Source organism: Zootoca vivipara, chromosome 15, assembly GCF_965207765.1.
Source record: "Zootoca vivipara chromosome 15, rZooViv2.hap1.1, whole genome shotgun sequence".
NCBI lineage: Eukaryota > Metazoa > Chordata > Lepidosauria > Squamata > Lacertidae > Zootoca > Zootoca vivipara.
In genome coordinates this window covers 3,159,649-3,175,807 of record NC_142598.1, presented here as the reverse complement: position 1 = coordinate 3,175,807, position 16,159 = coordinate 3,159,649, and the positions used below count along the sequence as shown (strand labels likewise).

The 16,159-nt window shown below is 46.4% G+C and overlaps 1 protein-coding gene across 1 annotated transcript in view; it reads right to left on the bottom strand.

Annotated features, from left to right (window-relative positions):
• Positions 1–1,303: 1,303 nt before the first annotated feature.
• The window catches only part of MECP2 (methyl-CpG binding protein 2), a 68,675-nt gene continuing 53,819 nt past the window's right edge, over positions 1,304–16,159 (bottom strand). The window contains exons 2-3 of the mRNA XM_035140535.3: positions 9,591–9,923; positions 1,304–7,808 (exon numbers count right to left, since the gene is read on the bottom strand). Coding sequence (XP_034996426.1) covers positions 6,749–7,808; positions 9,591–9,923 — 1,393 coding nt within the window. The 3' untranslated portion in view covers positions 1,304–6,748. The remainder of the gene's footprint in view (positions 7,809–9,590; positions 9,924–16,159) is intronic.

Here is a 16,159-nt window from a genome sequence, read left to right as displayed (position 1 = left end):
CTGCAGCAAACACGGCCGACCTGCAGAGCTTGGAAAAGGAACTCTGGCCCTTGATTGGAAGAAAGCCTCGTGCAAGTTGATCTACGGAGTGAGAAATCCCCTTTCCCTACTTCAATTCGGAAGAATAGTCTTCATTCCCTACCCCACCAGAAGTGTCATCTGCAGTTGTCTATAGTTATATTTGCTTTGGAAGAACAGCAGATTTAAGCTACTACCTCGGAATATTGCTGATTTTGGCAACTTGCGGGTGGAAGGTGGCAGAGAGCAAACTGTCCTACCCAGCCCTCTTCCTAAGGGTCCCTTGTGGGATGGGGTGAGATCTGGGTAGGGAAGTGCTAGCAAGCTTTCAAATGATTCAGCCTTTGACCTGATGAATGGCAGTAGGGTCCCGTTATCATTGGCGCTACCAGCACTTGGACATTTTAGACTTTATATACAATTATTTATTAGAAAGCAAATCGAATGCCCCCAGATTATCAGTCATGCAAGCATAGGCAGCGCCAGGAAGACGGGAAGCACAAATTCCTTCTCAAATAATTGCCTGTCCACGCTGTCTGAATTAAAAAATACAGATTGTGAAATGACTTGTTTCTGTTTGGAAAGACTGTAGTATGAGAAAGAAAGCTCAACCTCCAGATACTCCTTCTTTGCTCCCTTTTCTGGAGCCGCCTCTGCATGCAAGCAAGACGAGAATTACATAGCACTTGTGCAGGCCAAAGGCCTTTGGAAATGAGATCTGGACTTCTGCTAAACTGAGGGGGAAAAGGAGTGTGCGACATGTTTTCAGTTGGTGGGAGGGGAGAGGTATGTGGAGTGTTGCCAATTCATGCCTGATGCCAGAGGAGTACTCTCCCTCTCTGTGTGTGGAATTTAACAAGAATTTTGTTTTCTGTAAGGAGGAAGAGATATGCTCTAGAGGAACAGTACTTGGAGGTTCAGCTGAGAACCAAAAGGAGTTTTTCAAACAGCAATGCTATCATGCAAAATTATTTTGCTACTGAAGTGGCCATTAACTGACACAGATGAATCATGCTAATGGTGCTTGTTAAGATTCAAGTCCAACTGGATATAGGTTTGTATGGTCAATTGGAGTCCCTCCTTATGTCCCCCCTCCTTTCCCAAATGAGTGCTCTGCCCTAGAAGTTGACGGAGTGCAAAAAAAATCAAATGTTGGCTATACTCAACCACCTTGTTGGTTTCCCCCTCTTGAGACAAGAGAGGAAACCCCCTTTCAGAAATGGAAAACAGCCAGGGTTAAAAGGCAGTTCAGCTCTGTAATGGAGAAAAATTACTGGCAAGCAGGTTTGATGGGTCAGTTTTATTTCCCCTTGTCCTATGATATCAAATACCAGGAAAAATGGTCAAGAAGCAACATATAGTAAATTCTCAACAGACCATATCATTCCTTGCTTGTTGGTCTGCTGTCCTTTTGTTTGATAGTGGTGCAATAAGCGGAAAAAGCAACCCCTCATTTATAATGCAATATACAGATATATAAAATTAGACATTTTTTTCTGTGTCTACTTGGGTGCCTTAAAAAAACAACACACATACACACAAACGAACAGAAAGTAAATCCCCAAACAAAAGAGTTAGGCCTAATGTTAAACTCTACACATTATTGGATAATAATTGAAACCGACGAAAAGTTTATTTTCACTTGACACAGAAACATTGGGTGGTTCACAATGCTAACAAGGTAGAAACCTCTTACGCAGTCTCTCAAACGCCAGGCACTATCCACATTCGTCTTTTGAGGCTGAGCTGGGTGGAAGTGGGCAGAGCTGGGAGCAGAGGTGGAGCTCACAACTCTCTATCCCTGTAAATAAGAGGACCTAGATTGCCAGACTTTAACTGGTGTAACTCACTCTGGGAGAAGCAGCCAGCAGCAATAGCATCATTAGGTGAGTGGGGATGGGGAGAGGCCAGGACTTACTTCACACCCCACTATTAACTTTTCATTGCACTTTGAGGATCGTTTTTCTTTGGGCTGAACTGAATTTTTGGTGGAAGACCCAGATGTGGAAACAACTGCAAAGTGGAGCAGCAGAAAGGGTCCCAATTGCAGCCGGGGGGGTGGGGGGAGAAAAGAGAGAAGGGAAAAAGGCACGCAGGATTAAAGCCTTCTTCCTGGTTGTTGTTTCTCCAGTGCAAAGAAACTCCCTGCTCTGGCCACTTTGTAGTTGTCTGGAAGAAACCCAGGTCTGCCACCAACATCAAGTTTGGCCTTACATCACTGACAAAAATCAACCCCTCTTCTTTTTCCAGTACTACATCACACCAAGGAGGAGGATAATGGCATGAAGATGCCATCCTCTCACTTGTCTGGAATGTAGACACATGGGATCAGGATACTCTATGGTTTTGCAAGCTCTTTAAACCCAGATAGTGGTATGTGAATAGGCATTGGGGTGGGCCTAGTGTGGAACTGGGTATTGCTGTTCTAGCTTCGTATCTTCCAACATGTACACTTGCTCCTAGACACGTTTTCTATCCAAAAACATCTAACTTCAATTAAGTTGTGCACAGAGGCTTTCTTTTAAAAAATATATGGATCTCTATTTGTAGCTTTTGTTTAGTCTCCCCAGCTGGCTACATATGGCTCAAAACCCCTTCTACCCTCACTGCCAGTACCATGTGGTTTGCAATGGGTTTGTGGCTCATTGAAGACAGACTATTTTTCTCTCTTGACTTTAAAGTGCATCAATCTCTCCATGAAAAAACAACTAAAAAGAAAAGAAATATTTCTCCCATGAGGTCAATTGCCTGCCTCAACAAATCAATTTGCTTTTGGGCCGGGATAATTTTGGAACACAGAGGTGAAGTCACATCTATCTGTGACAGAAAGAGCCACATTTTCTAAACGGTCTCTGCCAAATAACGAGGAAAGCCTGAGGAGACCTCTTCAAAGCCTAATGTTGGCAACATTGATTCCCAGGGGCAGTCTACAGGAGACATAGGTATGGTAGCAAAACATACTGCCCGATGGCTCCAAATGTTGGGTGTGTTTCCTGCAAAGCTAGATCTCCACTTTGCAGCATAAGAGAGACTGTTATGAATCCCAGAAAGGTACTGGAATGCTACAATGCCCTGCACCTGAAGGAAGTTTAGGCCAAGGGCACTCTCAGGGCTAAACGGACATGGTAGTGGCAGACCTTCTTGCTTAAACACATCTGTCCCCAGCCATGCATAGAACAAGGAGGTGTGGGTGGGTCTAATTTTCAGAGCAAAAACAGCACACATGAAGCAGGTGAAGGAACCTGAACACACCCTGGGCCTGCTTACCAACCCCTAGCCGCCTCTCCACAGGCACTGTTCTCCCATCCCATATGATCCAACATGTAATCAGATCTTAGCTGAGAAGAATAGAAGTGTACGTGCCAGAGAGAGGGTGTGCAAGGAGAAAGCAAGAGGTACACACGTGTGCCCACACCTTATCTCTCCCCTGCTCACACAATCATTTTAACAAATACAGATTTGCGGCCATCTAGTCTGACTCTCAGTCATCAGCTGGAGTGAGTGGAATTTCAGAGAAGGCCCATTCTGAGAAAGGAAGGGTTACTGCCACCACTATTTTTATTCTGCCCATTCTTTAGTCTCAAGGTTGCCCTGTTTTTTCAGGGCGGCAATGCCTAGCTGCTTCACCCATGATACTTCTGTGGAAACCTTACCTGTACGGTAATTCATCCTGGACCTGTCAGATGCAGCCTCGGGTGCAAAACCTCCCCAAACAACTTGAGACCAAAGGGAACTATATTTTCTCCACCCCAGGTTTCCCATAGCTTGGTGAATACTTGTTCATTTCCCACCCACCCCATTATATTTGTGCCTTAAAAAATATATCAAAGAAAAGCCCTTTGAGAAGTTGTTGGGGTTTTTTTTAAGTTATCACAAAGCCATTTTCTCCCCCACTTCTTTGTACTTTCTACCATGTTTCCACGGCAGTATCCTCAGATAGCCACTTCCATCCAAGTGAATGATGAACTGGCCTTCGGACTAGTTACTTAGAGCGGGTGGGGATGGGTATATTTCCAGAGTCTGTGATTAGCAGCAGACTCCGGCCCAATCACTAGCACAGGATTTCTCCCAGAAGAACAAAACTTAGAAGCCATCCCCAACCTTTCTGCCAATTGCTGAGTTATATACATGGGAAGAAAATTAAAAAAATGGCTTTGACTGTGGTGCCAGCACAGGAAGCCCAGCAAAAATGAGCAATTCGGTAAATTGTTGCAATGAAGGTAGTCCCAATCCTAACTGGTCCTCCCACTATGAACCTGGAGTCTCTCAGTTATGACCAGTGCATTACCCTTTATCTATATTTAATAACTGCAGGGGGGGGGAGTCTTTTGGCAGTTGCCACACATAGGCAAGAAGGGGAAACATACAAATAAGTTGTCTCCACACTGAGGTCTCTCTCCAAGGCAGGGGTAGGCAACCTAAGGCCTGTGGGCTGGATGTGGCCCAATCGCCTTCTTAATCCGGCCCACGGACGGTTTGGGAATCAGCGTGTTTTTACATGAGTAGAATGTGTGCTTTTATTTAAAATGCATCTCTGGGTTATTTGTGGGGCATAGGAATTCGTTCATCCCCCCCCCCCAATATAGTCCGGCCCCCCACATGGTCTGAGGGACAGTGGACCGGCCCATTGCTGAAAAAGGTTGCTGACCCCTGCTCTAAGGGCCCAAAACAGGCATGCCTCCAGAGATCCTAATGCGAGATCCTTCAACATTTTTAATTCCAAGAGTCTGCAGGAGGCTCCATTTTTATTAGAAAAGAGGTGCTGAGGGAGAGGGTGGCTACACTGGCCACATTGCCATTTTCTTGATCTAAATTCTGCCCCTCTTATGCAGGGGGGGGGATGGGGGGCACTGCTGTACAGGTACCTGTATCCCCTCACAAACAGGGAAAATAGCAGCTTGGATGGGAATTAAGCTGTGTACACACTGAACATTTAAAGTGCACCTGGGAACTTTAACCTGTTAAGGGTGATGGGAATTGGGGCTCTTTTTAGGGGCAGGCGTCTTTGGGGAAGTCATGTGCTTTATATGTATGGTGTATATGCACCAAAGACAACCAGCACAGGGGTAGGATGAAGAGAGGGTGAAATACCCCCTTCCTCAGCACTGCTGCTCTGATCAAAAGCAGAGCCTCCTGAGGCTTTAAGGGTTTTTTAAAATAAATTAATTAATTAAAATCTGATCATGAAGGTCCAGAATCATATCTATTTTGGCCACCAAAGACCTGCAGAACAAGATGGGGCTTGTTCTAATCCTTTTGCATCACCACAAAGTGACAACAATTTCAGAGATAACTCTTTCTAGTTCCTGCCCAGACTGCTGGCTTGGACCCTTACTCCCCCATCTTGTTCTTGGGGTACTTTGCTACTGCCTAGAATGTAGGGGGGGCACAGATCCTGTCTGTACTACATATGCAGTTAAAAACAAAAATAAGCACACTGAAGTGGTCAATGCTCCCCTACCCCTACTCTTCTATCTTCTGCAGACAGAAAAACAAAACAAAGGAGACATCCATTTGAAACCAAGTCCCCTCCCCAAGCTACACTACCCTTCTGCTGAGCTCTCTTTCCCTGGGGAGTGAGGTGTGCTCAACTGCCATGGAAGAGCTTGGTTGCCAGCCATAAGGAAGTCCTTGTAAATGACAAATACTAGGCTTCTCAGTGAAGCCGCTGCCACATATCAATCCCAGCACAGAAGATCAGGTAGTTTTATAAACATTCAGCTACCTTCCTGCCCCAGAACTAAGGTGGAGAGGTCAGCCAGAATTCCATCAAAATGTCCCGCTCCGATACATACAGGCACACACTTTCATGCCGTTGCCTCACAGAAGGTGGGCAAAGGCCTCCATTAGTGCAAACTGTTCCCTAAACTAACATCATTGACAAGAACTGGAAGAACATCTCATTTTAACTCTTAGCATATGACAAGCACACGCACACATGTACACGCTTCAGCACACTCAGATTGCTTCAACAAAATCAAAAGGCCTCTCCTTTTGGGATAGACGTAGGAAAGGAGGACATTCTTACAAAGTTGCCCCCAGTATCCCAGCAGTCTCGTAGCAGCACAACTGTCCTCGGGGGAGAGAATAATTTTCCTATCTGCTGGTCTAACTGGCAAATGGGGGATATTGGTTCCCCAGGACGCCACAGTCCCCTCTCTTTCTCTCTTGTGTGCACACACATCCTACTGAAAACTACAGAAATCCAACTAAGACTGGACAACTACATTACATGGCACTAGGGAGGTGGAGTGGAATACACACATGCCCACCCTCCCCACAATCTGTCCACCAGGCCTCTGCAATATGGAGGGCAAGCAGGATCAGGGCGACAGGCCAGAGTTTGGAGCTGCCCCTCCCCTGCCAAACAGCTTGCCTTGTCAGTAGTATATGCAGCTAAGCACAGCAGAAGGGGCTGATGGGGGTGTGGGGGGGAGAGAAGAGGGTGCCCCCATTCTGTAGAAAAAGTGCAAAGTGGCTTCCAGCTCTGGGAGGCATGTCTCTGCACCCCACACTGTGCTTGTCTGTATTGAAAATGGGGGAAGGATTGGAGAACAGAGGAAGAATAGTTTTGGAGAAGCTGAATGGTTGAAAGCCAGGGCACTCTGGGGAAAAGGGGAGTCCTGCCCAGCAGCTGCCTGGAGTCTCATCGGGGTGTGGGGGGGCTGGGAGTGCCTGTCTCTCTCTTTGTTTCCTCTGGCGCTCACTTGCTCGCTCACCCCCCTCAAAGTCAGCTGACCCGCTCTGACACAGGTGTCCTGGTGTCCACGGCCTCGTCCCTGTTTGTGGGCCGGGGCAAGGCCGCGGAGGACGACACAGTGTCTTTGCGCTCATGTTTGTAGGGCACTGCTGTGCCGCTGGACTGAGTCTTAGGTGGCTCCTTTGGGCAGCCATCACTTTCCGGAGCCCTCTCTTCTTTGCAGCTCTTGCTGCTCAAGTCCTGGGGCTCGGCTGGAAGGCTCCTGCTGTCCTTGGGGCTTTCAGGGGACTGAGAAGGGGAGCTGCCCTGGGCCTCTGAAGGCGGCTGATGGGGAGAATGGTGCTGATCCTTCTTGCCAGGGGAGGAGGAAGGGGCAGAGGTTGGTACGGCATTGCCACCCCGCCCTTTAGGACTGCTTTCCTTGCTGCGGCGCCCTGGGCTCTTGGCAGCCGTTCGCTGTCCCTTGGGGCTCCGCTCCCCCGCGTTGCTTGGAGGAGGTGGGCTTGGCCTGGCTATCTCTATGCTAATGGCCTCACGTGTCTTGCGCTTCTTGATGGGCAGCACCGTCTCCCGGACCGCCTGAACAACCGGCTCCTTGACGGCTTTCTTTTTGGCTTCGGCAACTACCACTGCTGCTCCACTGCCTGGCTTACGCCCCCGTTTCTTAGGCACAGCCTGGGGATCCGATTCAGATTTCCGCTTGCGCCCAGGACGCTTGATCACCATGACCTGTGTGGAGGTGGTGGCCCCACCGGTGCCTTCTGCCTTGGCTCCTGCTGGAGAGGACTGCAAAGGCATCTTGACCAGCAGCTTTCCAGAACTCTTCTCAATCACTCGCTTCACTTGCACACCTTCCGAGGCAGCTCCTCGGGGCTTGGCAGAGCCACTGCCCTTTGGTCGGCCCCGCCCGCGACCTGTGCCAGCCGTTTTAGTGATTTTGGGTTTCTTCGGAGGCTTCTGTTCTCGCCGTGATGGACTCCCACGCCCAGTCACCGTGAAATCAAAATCATTAGGATCCAGAGAGGTGTCCCCCACCTTTTCAAAATAGGCAATGAGCTCAACTTTGGAGCGGAAGGCCTTGCCCTGGGGGCTGCATTTGCAAGAGCCGGAGATATGAAAAAGGACAAAAAGAAAAAGGGAGAGGGGAGGAAGAACAGAAGGAAAATTAATGGTATTACACTACAAATGCATACTTCAAGTTTACTTCCTGGATTGACAAACTCTGCTTTTGAGGAAGGTGCACAAAACCCTGTAGTGGACAACCTTGTACATGCTCTGTACTAACTGAATAAATCAAACATTTATGGAGGTGTCCAATAAATCCATCAGATTGGTAACAAACATACTTAAGAAAGAAGTAGGGTGTGAGGTTGTTTGATTGCTTTTCTGTAGGCTAGGCTCTGTTTCTCCTCACTTTTGCTTCTGTACCTGGCATTTGGATGGGGTGGGGGGGTGGTGGTGGTGGAAGGAGAGTGACAGTTTGTTAATTTTGTTTTGGGGTTTCTTCCCTACAAGCACCTGATTAAAAAAAGTTTATCTGATGCTTTATTATTTCATGCCTATCCCTTCTTTCCTCCCACTTTAAAATCAGTGGGAGAGAGCGAAGTGATTTCCTGACTTTCACAGTGGACAGCCAATCACTGCTGTGTAAATTTAGCTTCTTCTAAAATGGTGTGTGTGTGTGTGTGTTTAGTGTGCAATGTCACACGAAGGCTACTGGTAACTGCTGGATTTAAGTATGTCCAGTCTCCATTGCTAGATAATAGGCATAACCCTGCTCGTGAATCTCACTGAGAAATCAGTCTAGCCACTGCCCTGGGTGCTATCACATCATCTTCAGCTGGGAAGCACCTTGGAGAATTGCTGCCAGTCTGCACAGACAGTACTGGGCTACAGAGACCAATTATTATGGCTTGAAATAAAGGAAGCTTCCTATGTACGCTGAGCTTGATAGTGGACTAGCATCCTAGTCCTGCAACTAGGGGCTCATCCACACTTTCGCTTGTCCCGTGCCTAAAAAGCACGGGTCTGAGCGATTTCCCACTTAATCTGTGCTTTCTAGGCACAGGCCCAAGCAGTTTTAAATTTACCCTGCAGCTTTCCTCTGGAAGACATGCTCTTTACCACTAAATCAGAACAAATGGCATTCCACAGAAAACCTGATTGCCATTTGGTCTGATTCAGTTCAAGGGAAGCAGCAGAGCAAATAGAGTTGTGCTTGAGCCCTATGATGAGGAATGAGCAGAGATCTTATGAGAAAATGGTCTTTCTGATGCTTTCAGGGAAACATGAGGAAAAAGAAAAATGTTACCTTTTTTGATCAAATGACGATGGCTGAAATTTCCCCTCCATACAGTGCATGGATTCAAAATTAGTTTTTCAAAAGCAACGCAAAGCAAAAAGTATGCTAAGGCTGTCAGTAGGTTATTAGAGACTTTGGCAGCTGTACTAATTTTCCATTTTTAGGAAATTATTAATGTAAGGAAGGTAAACATAAGGGGGAAATGACGTTATCTCCACCTGCAATCTGAAATGGTGCAGGGGAGTTAAAATGCACGTACACTCACACTCTGGGATTCAATAGGATTAAAGTACCAACTAGTTGAGCTCACAACATGCAAATGTTCAGCAAGTGCTATGGTCTGCAAGTTATGCTCCCAGACCTGGAGGCCAGAGAGTGTGGGGACTAGTTATGGTTACTTACTGGTGAGAGGAAGGCATTGCACATGCTCAGAGGCACTTCTTGTCACATGTTCCAGGGCTGAAGCATGGCACAAATCAAATTCTGGAACTAGACCTAAGCACTGATTCAATTTAAGCCTTAAAAAGCAGTACATGTCGTGAGCAATACACATCTTCCACTATCACTCACTTGATAAGGTAGACGTCATACTTCCCTGCCGAGCGACCCGACTTCCTCTGCTTAAGCTTGCGGGTCCAGCCTTCTGGCAAGGTGGGGTCATCATACATCGGCCCACGGTCCCGGATGACAGAGCGGCGCTGTTTTGGAGATGCAGAGGCTTCAGGTGCAGCTGGAGCAGTCCCAGCGCCTTCCGACATCTCTGCCTTGCCTGCTTCAGCTGGTTCTGCAGAAGGCTGTGCAAGCTCATGCTGCTTTTCCTCTTTCCGCTCTTTTTTGAATTTTTTGGCTTTTGGCGACTTATCCTTGGGACTCTGTAAGTCTTGGTCCTCAGATCTTTCTTCCCTGCAAGGGAAAGAAAAACTCACATGAGTTCTAAGTATGCCACAGAGCAAAATAGATAAAGGATGTATGGGTGAAGTCAGTGCTTTTTTTTGGGCGGGACGCAGGGGCAAGCATATCCCTAAACATTTTGTGAATCTAAGTTTGGCCTCATTGAGGGGCAGTATTTCAATATGAGTAGGAAAATAAGAGTACCCCTAAACATTTTTAAAAGGGGAAAAAACCATTGGAACAATTTATCCAACTACAGCTACAGAGTCAAAACAACACTTATAAAGTACACCCACCTATCACGTTTTTTGGGAGCATAGTCTCAAGTCTACTGGGGAATCAGTAGTTAGAAACAAGAAACTTGAACACCCTGGTGTAGCACAAGATGATTATGGGCTATTAATGGGTTGAGCCTCAAAAATTCCTAAGATTTATTGCATACATCTCCTGAACTGTTAATATGAAGCCATTGTACAAGGGCTTCTTTGGGACAACATACTCCTGTATTGGAAGCACTGAACACATTTTTTCCAGCAAAAACAGTGTGAATAAACACCAGCGCTAAATCATTGCCTTTCTATTCAACTTTGAAAGTAAAAAAAAAAAATCTTATAAAAGTGCAGCCCCATACAGAAAATTAGTATGTACAGAAAATGTTTTACTGCTTGGTTCTATAGCTGATGCTCCATTCTCCCCTGCTAAAAAAAACCAGGGTGTTGTTGTTTTTTGCTCCCGTCCTCCATTTGACTGTTCAGAGGGAGGACATAACCATGAGGGACTGCAAGGCTTGGTTCTTAAAGAGCTTGGTTCACCCACTTTTCTGCTCTGGCAAAGAAGATGAAGTAACAGGCAGCAGCAGCTCAAAGAAAATAACTTCCAGAGACTGAAATAGGGCTGCAAATTTGCTCAGACACCCAAGTACTTAGCTATCTGCAGATTTCTCTTCAGTCCTGAGGAAAACCCTGAGGCTGATGCTTAGGCACTAATTTTTGTCCAGATTTGCCAAGTAGATCAACACAATACTCATACAGGAAATCTATTCCTAGAATATGGAAAGATACAGGACACTGCAGACCACAAAATTCACACAGGTAGATCTAATATAAAGGCCTCTTCCATCCAAAATACACACACCCCACCTCTGCCTCTGCCTTTTCTTCACAGGGAGGGGAATCTGGCAGCCATGATAAACAAAAATATGGGAGGTATTCCAAAGGAAGTGCCTAGATCCTTCAGGCTATAATTACGACAGCAGAAATTCAAGCTGTTTGTAAATAAAGCTGGAGAAGCAGCATTTGGCAGATCACATTGCTTTCTTTCTCCCAGAGCAGTGCAGAAATCACACCCAAGACTACAGAGAGGGGATGTTGTTTGTTCACAAATGGAAGACAGCCTGCTATGCTTTAGGAGGGGAGAACTTACACAATTCTCAAAACGGTGATGGTGGCACATGAAAGAGAGCTATCCCATCTCTGGCCATACCAGATGAATACAGTTGAATTTCCACTAATATCAGAGGTGGTGATACAGTTCAGCAATGGTTTCATCTTTGTAAGCTATGGTAATCTGATTTTCCTTTCAGTGTTAGCAAAACAGCACTCACTGAGTGGTTAGCACATCAACACAGCTATCCTCCTCTTCATGCATTCTGGCAAAATCTTCATTGAAGATTCATTCACATGATTAATTGACTAAGGCCCTTGGCGCTGAATCTCAGTATCCGGGCTAAACGATGGGGGTGGATACGCTCCTTCAGGTATACAGGACCGAGGCCGTTTAGGGCTTTAAAGGTCAGCACCAACACTTTGAATTGTGCTCGGAAACGTACTGGGGAGCCAATGTAGGTCTCTTAGGACCGGTGTTATGTGGTCTTGGCGGCCACTCCCAGTCACCAGTCTAGCTGGTGCATTTTGGATTAGTTGTAGTTTCCGAGTCACCTTCAAAGGTAGCGCCACATAGAGCGCATTGCAGTAGTCCAAGCGAGAGATAACTAGAGCATGCACCACTCTGGCAAGACAGTCTGCAGGCAGGTAGGGTCTCAGCCTGCATTCCAGATGGAGCTGATAAACAGCTGCCCTGGACACAGAATTGACCTGCACCTCCATGGACAGCTGTGAATCCAAAATGACTCCCAGGCTGTGCACCTGGTCCTTCAGGGGCACAGTTACCCATCCTCCACACCAGCCCGCCCCCTGTCCCCCAAGAACAGCACTTCTGTCTTGTCAGGATTCAACCTCAGACACTCACACAGGACCTTCACCGGTTCTGATTTGAAAGAGAGGTAGAGCTGGGTATCATCCGCATACTGATGAACACCCAGCCCAAACCCCCTGATGATCTCTCCCAGCGGCTTCACGTAGATGTTAAAAAGCATGGGGGAGAGGACAGAACCCTGAGACACCTCACAAGTGAATCTTACTCAGCTACGAGTGATCATCAAAGAAGAAAGAAGAAGAGGAATGCATCCATTCAAATTTCTGCGCAAAATCCCGGGGCTGCCAAATTGTGTGCCATATGCAGCCATGTTTCTGGAAACTGGACAAGGGCTGCTGGGAACCAAAGAATGTCTCACCACTATAAAATTCTGGCTCCGCCTACATTTCATGTCCAACGCGTCGCCTTTAATTTTTAGTGGCTGCCGAGACCATATAACACCGGTCCTGAAAGACCTACATTGGCTCCCAGTATGTTTCCAGGCACAATTCAAAGTGTTGGTGCTAACCTAAATGGCCTCGGCCCAGTATACCTGAAGGAGCGTCTCCACCCCAGGGGCATAGCAAAGGAGGGGGCGATGGGGGCGGGCTGCCCCGGGTGCCACCGTGGAGGGGGGTGACACTCGGCACCCCCCATGACTCCCAAGCCAAGCCCCACTGCTTTGAGGGTGCGGTGTCCGTATGGGCTGCGCATTTTTGGCACCCCGGAGTGCGTACGTGCAGGATGCAGCACATGCGCAGTCCGTACAGAGTGCGCACCCGCTGGATGCCGCACATGCGCAGTCCGTACGGGGTGCCGCAAATGCACCACACCGAGTACCGTCTGGGCTTGGTACGCCACTGCTCCACCCCCATCGTTCTGCCCGGACACTGAGGTCCAGCGCTGAGTGCCTTCTGGCGGTTCCCTGACTGCGAGAAGCAAAGCTACAGGGAACCAGGCAGAGGGCCTTCTTGGTAGTGGCGCCTGCCCTGTGGAATGCCCTCCCATCAGATGTCAAAGAGTTAAACAACTACCTGACATTTAGAAAACATCTGAAGGCAGCCCTGTTTAGGGAAGTTTTTAATCTGTGACATTTTAATGTATTTTAATCTTTGTTGGAAGCCGCCCAGAGTGGCTGGGGAAACACAGCCGGATGGGCGAAGTACAAATAAAAATATTATTATTATTATTATTATTATTATTATTATTATTATTATTATTATTATTATTATTTACCAGGAACCTATCAGCCCATACTCTAGATCAGGTGTGGCCAATATGATGTCTTTCAGATGTTGTTGAACTCCAACGCTTATCAGCCCAGCCAGCATGTCCAGTGGCCATGAATGGAGTTCGAATCCAGCAACATCTGGAGGACTCTGGAGGGCTTTATAACATTTTGCTCACACCACAGGAAGTTCTGAGTAGCTGCACCCATGTGACGGAACCTCTCTGTTACACTCTGGCAATATCTAGGATACCCAGGTCATTTTTAATACCAGTTTAATAAATACAACATTAAATATTGATTGATAGCAACGAATACACAACAGCTGAGATATTGTAATAGTTCAAACAACTGCACAGAATTAATACAAACCTATTAAGACAAAAATAAAAAGGAGCATGGTATATAATTTATAAAGTGCCAATAGCTTTATAAATAATTACAGAACAGCTGTAATTCTAGCAGGGTATACAGTCACTCTACATCAGTGAGCACTGAGGGAGTTTTCCTCAGTAACATTTTCCAAACTGTTTCCCCCCAAAGAAGTAAAATAACTATGCAACATGTGTGATTGAGTGGATTAAACCTATATGTATGTGTGTGACTCTGAACTATGGAGCTTTATGTGGATGTGGTGATTAAGTAAAATTTCCAAGATTTCCCCATAATTTCTCTCTTTGAAGCTACCTCTGATGCAAGCAAGTGTAACAGTTGTCACACAGCTCACAGTTGGGATAGGAAAATCTACCACTTCCATTTCTCACTGTTTCTTCTTTTCCCAGTTTTAAGTTTGGTTTGCCCCATTTCTTTTGCAAAGAAAGGGAAGGAGGGAGGGAGGAAGTTCACATGAAAAGTTGCATGCAATTCATGCACATTTCTCGTAATATATTGCTATAGATTTGGGAGGGACCCCCCTAAATTCTATAAATTAATAAATGGTAGGATTTTGATTAACTGGGATATAGATGAAAGTACGAGAAGCAGAATTCTGCCAGACAAGGAATCCCTGGGCTGCCTTATGCAAACCAGCCTGGCTGGCCTAGTAAAAACCTTGGACAGAAGGATGTCAGGTTAACTAGGTGGGAAGTGACAGGGAAAGAGTGTTTATAACAAGGTGTGCTGGGAAGAAGGGGAGAAGAAAGACTGGGATCCATCTTGGACAGGCTGGCTGAAGGCTGGCTGGGAGAAATGCCTTTGACTCCAGTGCTGCATTGCTGTGGGGGACAAGCCCCTCTTGAAATGACCATGCTGCATGATCTGGACTCTCTCCATGCAGACTGAAGGTTTAAATAGGTGAATAAACCCTATTTCTTAAAGCTATGACAGTCTCCACCATGTCTAATTTCTCCAAACAAACACAGACCCTAGGTGAGTGCCTGGAACCACCCTGGAATCTTGCTACCACTTGGCACAACGTGGGGAGGGGCACCCAACTTCTGTAACAATATGCATTTTGAAACACAATTTTGCCTGGTATACATATTTTTGCAAGCAACTCTCCCTAAAAGAATGTTTATTTGTACATTACATTCACTACTAAAGGCAATCCTCGTTTTGTGTGGGGGTTCAGTTTTGGACCAGAGTGTGTGTTAGCCCACTCCACCACTTTTCATGTCGTCTTTATGGCGTTTGGGGGACTACTTCTGGGTTCGGTGCAGTGTGTGTGTGTGTGTGCAATCACGCATCATTTGGACACACCTAAATTGATTGTTGCCTGTATATGTATTTTTGTACATATTCTTCCGTTGGAGATCTGCATCGCAAAATTGGAAAGAGCTATCTTTCAGTTCCTGTACTGGTTCAGGAAGTGCAAATGTGGTAGGTTCACATTAAAATGCAATCTGACCTCCATCCCTATTAAGTATTTTTTATTTCATCCTAACTGAAAGATAAAGAATTGGTTTGATTTGGCAGGAACATTGCTATCTTGTTGATCTCAGTTTTGACTGATTGTACTAGTGACATCTTTGGTCAAACTATAAAGCTGAGCGCTCTGGCACTTGTCACAGTGAAAAGTGAGATGAGTGCCGCACCCCATAATCACCTCTGACTGGACTTAGTCCAGGGGTCCTTTACCTTTTTACATTTACTTCACTTTCCCTTACCACATTCATCATCTCCCATTAAGTGTGTACACTTGAGAGGATACGCTGGGGGGGGGGGGTCACACATTTCACCACCTGTTTTTCATAGCCAACAGTTGCAAACCAAAGGATATTAGCATTTCAAGTTTGTTTTGCAGGACATTCCCCAAAGTTGCAAATCCAAAGTCTTACTGAATTTCAGTGCTTGACACGGGCACAACCATAATCTGTCTGGCATGACAGATGAAAATGCATTGGAACTAGATGCACAAATATAAAATGGGGGGCACCTGGCTTACTAGAAGTACATGTGAAAATGATCTAGGGGTCTTGGTGGACCACATGCTTAACATGAGTCAACAGTGTGATGCAGCAGCAAAAAAAGCTAATGCTATTCTAGGCTGCATCAACAGAAGTCTAGTGTCCAGATCAAGGGAAGTCATAAAGGTAAAGGGACCCCTGACCATTAGGTCCAGTCGCGGATGACTCTGGGGTTGTGGCACTCGTCTCGCTTTACTGGCCAAGGGAGCCGGCATACAGCTTCCGGGTCATGTGGTCAGCATGACTAAGTTGCTTCTGGAAAACCAGAGCAGTGCACGGAAACGCCGTTTACCTTCTCGCCGAGGGAAGTCATAGTACCTCTCTATTCTGCCTTGGTCAGACCACACCTAGACTACCGGTACTGTGTCCAATTCTGGGCACCACAATTTAAGAAGGATGTTGACAAGCAGGAACATGTGCAG